The sequence below is a fragment of the Lepidothrix coronata genome, unplaced genomic scaffold (genome assembly GCF_001604755.1).
Source record: "Lepidothrix coronata isolate B3197 unplaced genomic scaffold, Lepidothrix_coronata-1.0 Scaffold159, whole genome shotgun sequence".
NCBI lineage: Eukaryota > Metazoa > Chordata > Aves > Passeriformes > Pipridae > Lepidothrix > Lepidothrix coronata.
Genome location: NW_016690339.1, coordinates 1,305,416 through 1,319,531, shown reverse-complemented (window position 1 = coordinate 1,319,531; position 14,116 = coordinate 1,305,416). Strand labels below are relative to the sequence as shown.

Here is a 14,116-nt window from a genome sequence, read left to right as displayed (position 1 = left end):
GTGCTTCAAAAAGACCCGGCGCTTCAAAAAGGCCCGGCGCTCATCTTGCCCGCGGTGCAGTGGTTGGGTCGGGCGCTGTGCAGGGCTGAGCCCCGGGCCGGGGGATGCCCGGCAGTGCCCGGCGAGTCGGGGGCGGACCCTTCTGCCGGGAAGGTGTCGGTGGCCGCCCCTCGCCCGCCCCCCGCTGTCACCCCGGCCCCGCTGCAGCTCCGCCCCCGGGGCAGGCAGGGCTGGTGGCGGGCTGGCTTCGCCGGCGGCGGGGGAGCGGGTGAGAGGGGCCGCAACTTCGGGAAGATGAATGTGAAGAACCAAGATGTACTGCTGGATTTGGAGGGGGAGGAGGAGGAGGAAGATGATGATGATGGGGAGATCGGTGAGTAGGGAGCTGGGGCTGGGTGGGTCCCCGCGGGACAGCGGGTTCACCCTGTAGCTCGGCGGAGGCTACAGCCGCGGAGGTCCGTGGTGCTGCCGGCGCCTCGCCGGGGCTGTGTTCGCCGGGGGCCGGAGGGACTGGCAGGCAGGGCACCCGCACCACCTCTCACCTCCTTCTGCTACCACTACTGATGGTTTTCCCGTGTAAAATACGGGATGTCTCTATCCGTGCTGGCGGCGTGTGCCAGGTGTGGCTGCCCCGTTGGAGCGGCGTGGCGATGGTCCTGCTTCCATAGCATCGGCAGGCTCAGTAGGCAGAGAAGCACCGAAAACTTTACTTGTTCCTTTCCCTCTCCCGGGAGGGGAACGCGCGAGAGGGGACAGAAGCAGCACTTTGCAGTAGGTGCGATGCTGGAGGTCTTTGGTGTCGCAGGAATCTCCCATCACAGGCACAACCCGTGCCCCTGTGCCTTGGTCCTTGGGGAAATGCGAAGTATTCGATCGCCTCTGCACGCCCCGGTGAGTCCCGTTTCTCCCTGTGCTGCCTGACTGGTGTGCCTTAGCTTGATAGCCGAGCAGAAGAGGAGGATAATCATAGAATGGTTTTGGTTGGAGTGACCTTGAAAATCATCTAGTTCCAACCCCCTGCCAAGGACAGGGACACTTCCACTAGATCAAGTTGCTCAGAGCCCCATCCAACCTGGCCTTGAACACTTCCACGATTGAGGCATCCACAACTTCTCTGGGCAACCTGTTCCAGTGCCTCACCACCCACACAGTAAAGAATTTCTTCCTAATATCTAAACCTACTCTCCTTCAGGGACATCACCCCACCCCCATCCCCCATACATATGAACACAAAAAAGAAAAAAGCAAAAAAAATGTAAGGGGAAAATTGGCAAAGCAGAGAAAGACCATGATTTTGCTGGGGAAAATAAAAAGCATAGTCTGTCTGCAAGAAAAGCAGACAGTAAAATGGACAGAGAGTTTAAAATTCAAAGTGTGTGTTAGCCTTGTTCCAGCATCAGCAGCCCAGGACAATGACATTGTATTTACCATGGTAATGAATTTTATTAAAGTATTTCCAAAAAACAGCCCAAAAGGAGTTGGTTCTCAGCTAGTTCAGACAGAAGGGGTCTATTCATTTCACTGAAGAGACACAGATTTATTTCAGTTCAGAAGCTGTTTTCAGATGCAATAGCCAAGATATTCTAAAGTCTTTTATTTCTGGTTAACTTGTTAAAATGGATCTAACTCATAAGGAATGCAGGCAAATGTCAATTAGACAAGCAAGTAGAAGCTAGATCTGTATATATAAATTTCATCAAGTAAAAAGGGTTCCTGCTTATTATTGTTCAAAAGGTTTTCACTGAGAAGTACATAATTTTGATAATTTTTTAATACTGGGACAGAATTTCTGCATTTGTAAAAAATTCTAGTGACATTGACTCTCTCTGATACTCTTATTGCCTCAGTACTAATCCTTTATAATGGCAAATACAGCCTGCCTCATTTTTCAGTTAGCTCACTCCAAAAGTGTATAAAGTTCGAGCCTCACCCAACGTCTGTGGAAATCAGGGAATGTCTTTCCTCCAACATTACTAGCCTTTGTTTCAGATGGGAGTATCTTTTGATTTACAGTAATAGTCCAAAGAAAAATTCAATTTTCCGTATGAAGTGAGGCAGAGGTGTTGTTTGACTCCACTCCCCAAATTAAAGGGTGGATCAGCACTGCAGTGTATTAATCAACGGATACCTTTTCCTTCCATTCTTCACCCCGGAGAACAACTAAATTGTTTCCTAGTCATGACTCTCTATCAAACTTGGGGGTAGTTCAGCTCCCAGAGCCAGCAGATCATGAGCTGCATATTCTGCTTGCAGGATACAACAGTTTGGAACAACTCATGCTATGTGGCAAAACTGACTAAAAATCGTGCAGTGATGATTTCGTGAGTTGCTATGCAAAGCCTGTTACGCAGCACCTGGCTCTGTCACATTTGCCTCTCTGCCTTGCAAAATGCATGTGTAACCATTTCAAGGTTTTTATGTTATGTATAATTACTTTATTATTTTATTAGTCTGACAAACTTGTAAATCATCTACCTGTCTTCAGTTTTATTGTACCACTTGCATCTGCATTTTTCTCAAGGACACCATCCCTGCTTCAGCAAGTAAGCAGGATTTCTGAACTCCTTCCAGTTCTATTCAAATCCATTCAAAGTGTTAAAGGCTCATCAGAAAAGCATTGTTATGGCATATCAAAGTTTGTAGCCATGTCACATAAAGGGAGTGATCTGTCTCATACTGGCACACCGTTGGTTTTGGTTATCCACGCTGACGACTAGCAAACTGCTCACATCAGAAGCAGGCTTAGGCTTGTTTGGGTCAGAGTTGTGCTTAGGGAAGAAAGTCTTGTCCTAAGGTTAGGATTTTTGACAAGTTGAAACCTTTTTATCCAGTGCTTAAACAAGGCAGGCAACTTTTTCTTTTGGAGTCAGACTGTTTTCAAGACGATTGTTACATCAGTGGCATCAATTTGTGTCTGAGATATCCTGTTACCAGGTAGAAATGGTGGAAAGGACACTGACCTGTGGTTGCCACAGCATTTAAAATTCTCCAAACTCCTTATTTTCTGCCTAGAAACTGTCAGGCAGTTCCATAAATTGTAAGTTTTTCTTTCCCTGGTGCCAAGCCTCATACCATTGGTTTGCTTGTGTTTGGGGATTTACAGAATATCTGAGTGCACTTTCCAGAAAAATTAACTTCTGCAGACAATATCCAGAGGCATCCACCATGACTAACCAGCCTGCAAGAAATACTTTTGTCTTCACTGGGATATGTTAGTAACTTGTTTACTGTTGTCTTGGTTTTACTCAAATATATATCCTAGTTGTTCCTTGAGCCTTGAGTGTACAACATCTTCTCATCTTTTGATACTGCTGCAATAATGATCAGGCCATGCTTTATAGATGACTGTGAAAAGGATGTTCATATGTCAACCTTTTTATTGTCACACAATGTAGATACTGTGCTGATGAAGATTCCAGCTCCTCTTTCTGAAAAGGCTTTCATGCTATTGTTCAGGATATGTTTTTACCAACTACAGTACAAAACATGTACAACAGTACTGGCTTATTCAGGTAACATTTATTGTGGAGTCGCAGCCTAAAATAACCAGTTTTGTGCAGCCCACTGTACAACTGGAACCCTGCCCTAAGGGATGATGTAATAATGCAAATGATGTAGAGCAGGCATAGCTGTTCTTCACCTCATTACTTTTGTTCACTGCTCTGTTCTGTGCTTGTTTCCTCATGGCATATGCTGAATTTAGTCATGCTGCCTGCCTAGAGCTCTTATTTTTTTTCTATTCAATAGCTTCATTAACTTGCTGCTTCTTGTATGACCCTACAAATATTATTGATATCATATACTGTCCTCCAGTATGAATGTACAGCAAAGCAACAGTGTTCTACAAATTACTCCAGTTTGCCTTCATGATGCTGTGAAATGGTCTATTCTCTATGGAAGTCTTCTAAGTGCAATGGAAAGTCTTAACAGTTAGAAGCTTTATTTGAGAAATGTGGCTTTGTCCTCCAATTTATTAAGTGTAACCCCCACCCTGTGGGAAATTTGAAAGGGTCTGCTTGGCAGTAGGTGCAGAGATCATATCTAATAACTTTATAACGTGCAAGGCTTTATAAGCAGATTCTTTAAAAAAATGTGGTTCTGTTTCTGAAAGGACACTATATTCCTTTTCAGTCTATCTGCAGTAATTAGTAAAACTACCCCAGTCCGCTCTTTTCACACTCGGTTTTCTTCTCTTTTGCTTCTCAGTCTTGTAATCAACCTAAAAATGACTGGGGCATGTTGCAGTCCTCTGTTGTGCTGAAGATAGCTGTGGGATAGGAATGTCTGATGAGCTGAGAATCAAGAATTTCTGTTCCTTTTGTTCTGTTTGTGACAGCGTTCTTGTGCATGTATATCTAGGAGATGAGGAACAGGAATGAGCAGGAGTGTAGACACATGGTCTCCTTTATTGTAATTTACTATTATGGCAGTGAGAGACTCTTTGTGGGGAACTGGAACTGGTACAGGTTTAGAAAACACTGGCCTTTAATAGCAGTCAACATTTAAACTACTTTTCATGCCTTCATGTCCTTTCTCTTATATCTGTTACCCTACGTATATCTGCTACCATGGTTTACCTACATTTCTTCCTCTCTTCATGTTTTAGTAATTTTATGTCCTGAATTTCTGCCCACTTCATTTTCACAGAATTCAAGCCACAGGGGAGTACACAATCCAACCCACACAGTGACATCCATCTTGTCACCAAGTATGGTTGCATTTGAAAGTACACTGCTGGTACCACTCACTTTTTAATTCTGATTTAATGATTTTTCTGCAAAACTACTAAAAAGCAAATAGTGAGTATAAAAATATTTAACTACAATATAATTACAAGTTCGCAGCTATTTATAATCCATAAATTATGAGGGAGATCAAAGAATCAGGCAGGAATTTAGGAAACTTAAAGCCTATGTACTTACAACAAATGTACCCAATTTTCACCTATTTAGAGGGTTTTTTACCATGACTGAGTTCGCAGTTTTCCCTAAGAAACTTCCTGTACTTTCAAAGTATTCTTTGTTCCTGTATTTTGAATTTAGCTGTACTGAACATATGAGTCCAGTTTACAGATAAGTGTACAAGCTGTAAGAGGACTTGTTATCTGCCGCTGTATCAACTTGTGCCATTTGCACATCTTTAATAGTAATAGTTTTGTTTCTTTTCTGGCTATCGAATAATAAATTTTATGTTGGATATTTATCACGAGTCATTCTTTGAAATTTTTCCACTATTTACGCAACCCACAAGTTCTTTTAAAAGGAAAAATACTCTATACACATTTATGCTCAAAAACTTAGATTTTTTTTTAAATGACTTTTCCACCATGTTCATTTGTAAAAAAGAAAACTTATTAAAATCAATATGTAGGAAACAGCCAGACTTTTGCTACGTGGTACAGGACTCCAGCAGTTCCATAGTGTTACAGTTACTGAAAGTAATGCAATCAAAAACTTACAAAAAATACCCTAATACCACTTGATTTGCATTTTATGCAGTATGTCAAATTCCAGGTAGAGAGCTTGAATTTCAGGAGACAAGAGACATGGAAGCGGACATGTGTACATACCATAACATGTTTCTACACAAAGGGACCTTTCAAAAGTAATTAAAGAAGGATTATTAATAATATCTGATACGATGTGCATGGGAAATTCACAGAAACACAGAATGGATGAAATTGGAAGGGACCACAGAGGGTCATCTGGTCTTGAATACCTCCAGGGAGGGAGATGCCACAACCTCTCTGGGCAATCTGTTACAGTACACAGTCACCCACATAGTAAAGAAATTCTTCCTCCTGTTGCCTCTTGTCCTATTGCTTGGCACCATTCTTTTGACACCTTCCCTTTAGAGACTTATGGACACTGATGAGGTCCCCTCTCAGTTGTATCTTCTTGCAGTTGAACAGGCCCAACTCTGTCTTTCCACGTAAGATAGAGGCTTCGGTCTCTTAATCATCTTTGTTGCCCTCTGCTGGACCCGCTCCAGGAGCTCCATGTCTCTCTTGTACTGGGGAGCCCAGAACTGGACACAGCACTCCAGATGTGGCCTCACTAGGGCTGAGGAGAGGGGCAGAATCACCTCCCTTGACCTGCTGGCAATGCTCTTTCTAATACACCTCCGGCTACCACTGGCCTTCTTGGCCACCAGGGCACACTGCTGGCTCATGGACAGCTTGTTGTCCACCATGACCCCTAGGTTCTTCTCTGCAGAGCTGCTTTCCAACAGGTCAGTCCCCAGCCTATCTTGATGCCAAGGGTTGTTCCTCCCCAGGTGCAGGACCTTGCATTTGTTGTTGTTGAATTTCAGACAGTTCTTCTCTGCCCATCTCTCCAAATAGAGAAGATGTTCCTTCCTTCTGAAGGGCTGCACAGCACTCTGGGGTATAGGCCACTCCTCCAGCTTTGTGTTGTTGATAAAGTTATCATGTATGTCATTCAATAAAATTGAATCTGCTGCACTGGCCATGAGGAGAGACTGCTAGGACATTGCTACCATTTGGGGTTATGGTTCAAGTCTGATGAATCTGGAAGTTGAAATGAAAACTGTAGTCTGTTGTGTTACAAACATGTCAAGCAGCACAAATTGGCTTGGCTATCAAAAGAAGTACTCCCCCCCACAACCATCCCACAGCGGCAGCCTAAGTCTTTGTGGCATTTTGGCCTTATTTTTCTTCGGGGTGTATCAGCGTCAGCATGGTAGGAATGCAAAGCTGTAAAGAAGGACACTGTACACTTTATGTTCTTATTGCTGGCATCTGTGGGAAATGAAAACTGGCAGTCTTGTGAATTGTCATCAAACAATAGACTGTGTTTGATAGTAAGTCTAAGAATGCAAAAATCTGAGCACAGAATCTTTTGTCTTATCAACCCCTCACACTTTACTCAGGCATCCCACATCTCTCTGAAGGCTTTGTGACTGGAGTGTCTTGTCCTTACTTTCCAAGAAAATATACAGACATCTGAAATATAATTTTACTTGATTCAGTGGAATTACTTTCTTTTCACCTGCCCATACTCAAGCATTTGATAACAGCAGTAGACATGTAGGCACAGTTTCTGTATGGACTTGAGAAGTGAGCTCCTGAAGCAATGCTATGGCTAACTGAAAACAAAAGTCCTCAACCTCAAGATGGCCTGATTTAATATTTGAGCAGTTCTGTCTCCTCTGCAAGATGCAGAATTACGCCCCAAAATCATTATGTACAGAAGAGATACCCTCCCAAGGACATCAAGAATCATACAATCATAGAATCAGCTGGGCTAGAAAGGATGTCCAAGATCATCAAGCCCAACCCTTGATCCAACACTGCCATGGTTACTAGGCAATGGCACTAAGTGCCACATCCAGTCTCATCTTAAAAACCTCCAGAGATGGTGAATCCACCACCTCCCTGGGCATCCCATTCCAGTGTCTCATTACTCTCTCTGTAAAAAAATTTCTTCCTAATATCCAACCTAAACCTCCCCTGGCACAGCTTAAGACCGTAGGAGGTGTGCCTAGGCCCCATGTTTGTGTATACATGGTTTCATACTCTGTATGTGAGAGGATAACTCACCCAGCACAGTTGTTGGTTTATTAGGGTTGGGCTGCTGAGTAGCAAACAGTAGGGAAAGGAGAAGACTTTCATTACCATAAGGCAGCCCTGCACATATTCTTCCATTGCAGGATATCATCAACTGGTACTGTAATCCTTTGTTCCCGTTCTATCCTGCATCCTTGTCAGAGCAGCTTCCTTCTTTACTAGCCTTTTAGTTCCAAACCTTATCAATATAGATGTCTCCTGTGCAGCAAATGACCTATTGAAAGGCATAATATTACTGAATGCAAAATAGGCAGGGCCCAGATAGCTTTGCTAATGAAAATAGACATTATTAATAAAATGTGTGTGTTATGTTTTAAAAAGGTGAGATTCATACCAACACAAAGAAGCAGGAAGAACGAGGAAGGTCAAATGGTTTTGGAAAGAGATCACATTTAAACATCTTTAATGAATACCAAAATGAGATTGGAAAATTAATAAAAGGTATTAAAACAGAAACTGAACTTTAAGAAGTGTAGTTACAAGTCTGCTGGAGCATAAACATTCTTTATTTGATTTTCTGCCTCATGGTAGAAACAGCAGCTTAGCTTCATAATATTGTATAAAGGCTGAATAAGATTTAGCCCTTCAATTAAGGGCTAAGTGTTTACATTAAATAATTTCCAACTAAACCACTATTCATCAATATTCTTTAGACACAATTGAAAATGGAAGTTTGTAAGAACTGCCATCAGTAGCAGATTTTGCTTTGCTTTTATAGTTTCCCCTCCTTTCATTTTTTTTGATGATGGATTTACCCTGGCCCCATTAAACTGGTTAGTCAGGTTCTCCAGCATTTTTTAGACGTGATTTATCATGGGACATTAAATATTTGCATAGTAGACTGCTTACAGTTTAGTCATCAGAATGAGCTGCTGCACCAGTGTTCTTCTGCAGGAAATAGCCACCACCTCTTTTCTGTTCAGTGCTGTTTGAGACCAGCTGGTGCAGCAGGTGAACTTGAGTGTCTATGGTGTGTTTCTATCTTGTGGGCTTCTAGCTTGGGTGGATCTTTTTCCAAGGCATCACAAGACTTTCAAAATATCTACTGGAAGATCATAGAATCCTAAGTGGTTTGGGTTGGAAGGGACCTTTAAAGCTCATCTAGTCCGACCTTCCTGCAATGAGCAGGGACATCCTCAACTAGGTCTGGTTGCTCAGGGCCCTGTCTGGTCAGAGCTTGGATGTTTCCGGGGATAGAGCATCCACTACCTCTCTGAGAAACCTCCAGTGTGTCACTACCCTCGTTAAAATCTTGTTCCTTATATCTAGACTGAATCTACCATCTTTTAGTCTAAAATCATCATGCTTTGTCCTGTCTCTACAGGCCCTACTAAAATATCTGAAATGACACTGTAAGGTTTCTCTTCAGGCTGAGAGATCATAGTTCTTGTTCCATGGCTGCAGCAGAGACCTGTGACCTATCCCTCAACTATTACTACTTCGAGAAATTACAGTCAGGGAATCTTCACTCTGTAGGGGAGAGCAGGAGCAAGCAGCACTTGTGTTGAGATGCCCTGCACCTCCTATGCTGTGATGATGCTGTAGGACTTGTGTCAGGAGAAGGGGATGAGACTAGTGACTTCTCAGTGGATTAAATATTGTGGATTCTTTCCTTCCTTTGTGGGAGGAATAGTAACTAAAAAATGTCATCTGGATTGCAGACCAGGTTGGAAAGTATGAGAAGTGATTATAAAATATTGGCAGTGTAGCAACGCTGCTAAAGATGCTGGAAACTGATATTAGTAATCCAAGGGTGTGCTGACACAGTGGAGGAGTTGAAGAGCCACATCCTGCCTGTGAGAAGCTGGGGTCTGTTGCTGTCAGTGGAGGAAGCCTGAGATAAGTGCACTTGAACTTAGACCAGTGAAGAGATTCACATAGCACAAAGCAGGGTCTTGACTGGAGTGTCTGGTAAAATAAGTGTTGAAGAGATGGAAAGAGTAAGGAAATGGAAGTGAATGCAAAACACCTGTTGATATCTGTGTACAGACTAAGAAAGTAAGTAATTAAAAGGGAAAGAGGAGGAACTCTTGGCAGTATTCATACAGGGAGAGCTGGCCAGTGCAGCTGTCAGGAAGAAATTCTTTATTATGAGGGTGGTGAGGCACTGGAACAGGTTGCCCAGAGAAGTTGTGGATGCCCCAATCCTGGAGGTGTTTTAGGCCAAGTTGGATGGAGCTCTGAGCAACCTGGTCCAGTGAAAGGTGTCCATGCTCACAGCTGGGGGTTGGAACTAGATGGTGTTTAAAATCCCTTCCAACCTAGGCCATTCTACGATTCTATGATTCTGTGATTCTATTCACCTATTTGTCTGGTCAGGAACTCATTAAGCAGTGGCATAAAGTTCCTTCCAATTGAGTTTATCAGGAAAATAAGCTATAGCAAGAGATTAAGGTAATATAGCTGTGGCTGAATTGAAAAAATTCATCTGTGGCATTTTCATGCATATTTTTAATATATAGTAAAAATTACTTTGTGTTCATAGGTCATTTATCTAGCAGGAAGAAAAGTCCATCTTTATTCCATTAATTATTTGCAAAAACAATTCCACTGCTCTAGGTTTGGCACTGCAGTTAGACATAATAACAAGTCTGAGTTGATAATCCAGAGGTCTCTAGCATTGCCAGAGAATTTTATTAGTTTGTGTGCAATATTAGTAAATTTAATAGTGTTCTTTTTCTATGTGTTTTTTTCCTTAAGTAGTTTAATGGAGTTTTTATAGGCATTAATGAACAAGGATGAGGTCAAGTAATGTACTCTTTACCCTTGTGAGCAGTCCCTTTGACTAGATTGGGAATAGCATTATTTTTGTAAATGCTATTCATAGTAGAAAATGCAGAATTAGTCCCTAATGGAAGAAATATCTCTAGTAAATCTTTCATCATCTCTGCATATACTGATTTATTCTAGGAAAAATAATTAAATTCATTAATTATTCTGCTGTCTATAAAATACAAGAAAGAATTTGCACTAAGGCACAATTTAATCTATAAACTCATGGCAGTACTTAAGACAAACAGGCCAGCAAAAACTCCTATAATATTTTGTAAGACTTAAACATGTAATATATTATTTAAAAAAAAAAAAAAGAAAGAAATTAATATGACCCAAAAAATAAAAGTCAGGGCTGAATTCTTTTTTTTTTAAACTGTTCCTTGCTGATAACCAAGTGAGTAGAGAAAAAGCTTCCTGGGCAATGCAGTCCAGCCAAATAGAACTCCAGATGTTTTGTAAGTTTATTGGAGTTTGCAGGAAGAGCAAAGCTCTGTTTTAGACCTTTTATGGACAGAAGAAGGTGGTTTTAGGTAGAAGTTGATTGTTAAGCTGCAGCTTTTACTTTAGAAGTAAAATCTGAAGACTCCTTCAACTGCCAAAACTGCTTTGTTTTCCTGATTAGGAAACAAAAGCAGTTTGTTTCTAAGCTCTGGGTCCAACACCTGGAATGCTTACAGGCAGGAGTTTTTTACACCTACACACACAAAATAGTTTAAAAAATGCCTGTAGGTTTCGACTTTAAACTTAATAGTTTCATTGTCAAAGTAATTAAAAATATCTTTTTAGGACCCTCCTGTGAACACACTCTATAACAGCTGAGTGTAGCAAGTACTTTAAAGCAAACATGCTGAGAAACTCATTACAGAAATTCAAATATATCTCCTTTGAGACATGTAAATTTAATAGCAATGGGTATAATTTTATAAATATATTTCAAACTTAAAATTTCTAATTAGATAGCTCATTGATCCATAGGCATTGAAGTCTAATCAAACAGCCATCTGCAATTACAATTGGGTTGATCATTTCAGTTCCCAATGTAAAGGCTCCATAACTGCCTGGAGGCTTGGCATTTGTGAGGAACACCAAGGGATCAGCTTGCCTGCTAAAAAAGCTGTATTTGGAGCTTGGGGCAACTGCTGTGTGTGGGCTGCCCTCCTGTAAAACACAGGTAAGGCATGGTATGCTCATTTGCCCTGTAATAGAACAGTAATTTTGACAGTATGCTCAAGGTTGAGCTTGGCAAGTCTGTCTCATAACAAAAGTAGAAGTGGCTTGTCTTCTTTATGTTTCCTACCTAAGGACAGCTGATTTGTGTTAGTTCATCTGGGATAAAAAACAAACGGACAAAAATCACCTTATTTTAAGCAATGAAGAAAATACCTTCCAATTCAAGAAGGTACTTGGGGTCCTTCAACACTGGAACAGGTATAAAACAGCTTATCAAACTTTTGACCAGAAATCTAACTCTACAGTCCCCTCCAAAGTGCTACGTCACAGTCTTGCAGAAAGTCAGTCTTCAGAGATATGCATGTTTATCAGACCAGGTTCTGGTCATGCATGAGACTGAGGCAGGGGAGGGAGGGTGTTCACACAAAAATAATAAACAGCTTGTACTGCTTCTTGATTTTACCCTTTGTACTTCTTAAAATATCAGCAATACTGTGATTTAACAGAGCTGATTTAGGTCAGATCTCACCAACTTGTCTGAAATTTCTCAGAAAAAAAATCATACAACCAATGAGGTTTTATGAAGTTTGTGCCCAAGTAGTGCTTCTGATAGCTGTTACATTGCCACAGTCTCACATACTTGTCTCAGCCCATGGTAGGAATCTTGATTTTTACAGGATTACCTGTAGGTTGCTCCTGTAGTCCTCACACCATAAACTTCTGAGGTATCAGGCTGCATCTCCTTTCTGTGCACTGATCTATGTAGGCACATAGTACAAACCAAATGTGACACAAACATGAGAATGATCCTTTTCAGATGAATGGAACCAGCAGCATCCATGAAGTTATTTAATTGTGTAAATGTTGCAATCTCTGTCCCCAGAGACTGGCGGTTGCTGTTCCGAGTGGGTTTTTTTCAGTGTGGGTTTTTTTTTCAGTTGTTTATTTTCCAAAGCTATTCATGATGAAAGCACAAATATCTGCCTAAACAACAATACTCTATTTATCAATTGTGCTTGGTGTATCCTTGTCTTTGTTTTTGTTCCTTTTCTTTGAATGGAGGAGAGTTTAATTAAATTCTTTGGGGATAGATGTTTATCCTGAGCTCTAAGAACAAATGTGTCCATCAGAAGAGCTTCTATATCTCTCTCTATGTACAGTTCACTGAACAAACCATTAACCATTCTTCTCATCAGGATGTTCCTTAGGAACACCTTGCATGCAAAAATAAACACCAGAGAAGTCCTATTTGCTTTCATGATGAATCTTTCAGTTCTTTTCACATCCTTCACTATTTTCTTTGCAGTTTTATTGTGTCATTTTTAGGGCCAGTCATTCTCATGACCTCTGGAATGTCAAGTTTGAGTTCATATTAACAGATCTGGCTCATGCAGAAGACAAATGTCACTGAGAAGTGGCATAAGATGCTACTCAGCTCCAGACTGCAAAGGTGAAATGCCAGCCTGCAGCAAGCAGGAACAGAGAAGTCATTCAGTGATTTCATGTTTCTGTATTGCTCCAGATTGCAGATACTAAACTAAATGAAAATCTAGAGATGAAATCTTCTGGCTTATGTTACAGGGATCAGACTGGATGACTTCACTGGTATCTTCTTGTCTTACAGTCTAAGAGCTGTATTCACACATTTCAAAAGGTCATTCTTCTTACCTTTAACACAAAAACCAGAATCTGCGGTAAATTCATTGTTGCCTTCTTTTAAAAAACTGAACAAAACTCAGCACAGCCAATACCAAGGGTCCTAGCCTCCTAACAGCCCATCATACTTGCATTTTCCCTATTTTATAATGAGGCGTGTAAGCAGTCTTACCTCAGCTTAAGTGAAAAACAGCTCTGTAGAGGCTGCTTGTTGGTTTGGGGTTTTTTCATTGGAAAACTGATTTTTTGCATCTCCTCAGTTCCACAGTTTTGAAGAAATGGATTAGAATCTCAGTGGCAATGGGGTTGTGAAGAGTGATATCGCTGGGTTGCTCTTCATTGGTTGTACTCTCATAAAGATCTATAGTGCTGTATAAAATGAGCACACCCTGTGATTGTTCCTGTGTTACTGCCATCTGGTATGGTCATAACATCGTAAAACAGTTTAGCAGGATTCTTTATAGACATCAGAGTAAAATGTCTTTCCATGATTTCCAAAGCAGAGCTTTCATTTCCTCTTCTGTGGGCTTTTTTTAAGATTTCATGGAATTACACTGTTGCGTAGGTGAGATAGGAGGAAAAAAAGATAATTTCTGTTTAGCTTTTTCCTCATTATTCTTGCTGCATGGTTTTGTTATAGCTGAATGGTATCTAAGAATCAAAGCTAGTAATTTTCATCAGTCATTATAGTCCTGAGTTCTTTTGCTTCCTCCTGAGATAAGCTATCAAAATACCTATTTTTCATATTTTTATTCTCTCTGCCAATCAAAAAGAGGCTTGTACTTTTAAATGCACCCGTATTCTTTCCTGACAGGTTCCTAGAGTGAATTTACTCATTCTGGGATGGCTAATTTTCTATGAAGGTGCAGCAGTTGTTAGAGAAAACTAGAAATGGCCCTTCAGGACTGACTATCGTGCTTACTTTGC

General features: G+C 41.1%; 1 protein-coding gene across 2 annotated transcripts in view; it reads left to right on the top strand.

The window, feature by feature from the left end:
* Positions 1–270: 270 nt before the first annotated feature.
* Positions 271–14,116, top strand: part of ANO6 (anoctamin 6) — an 85,204-nt gene continuing 71,358 nt past the window's right edge. For both annotated transcript variants that reach the window (XM_017829189.1, XM_017829188.1), the window contains exon 1: positions 271–373. In XM_017829189.1, the coding sequence (XP_017684678.1) occupies positions 295–373 (79 nt within the window). In that variant the 5' untranslated portion in view covers positions 271–294. The remainder of the gene's footprint in view (positions 374–14,116) is intronic.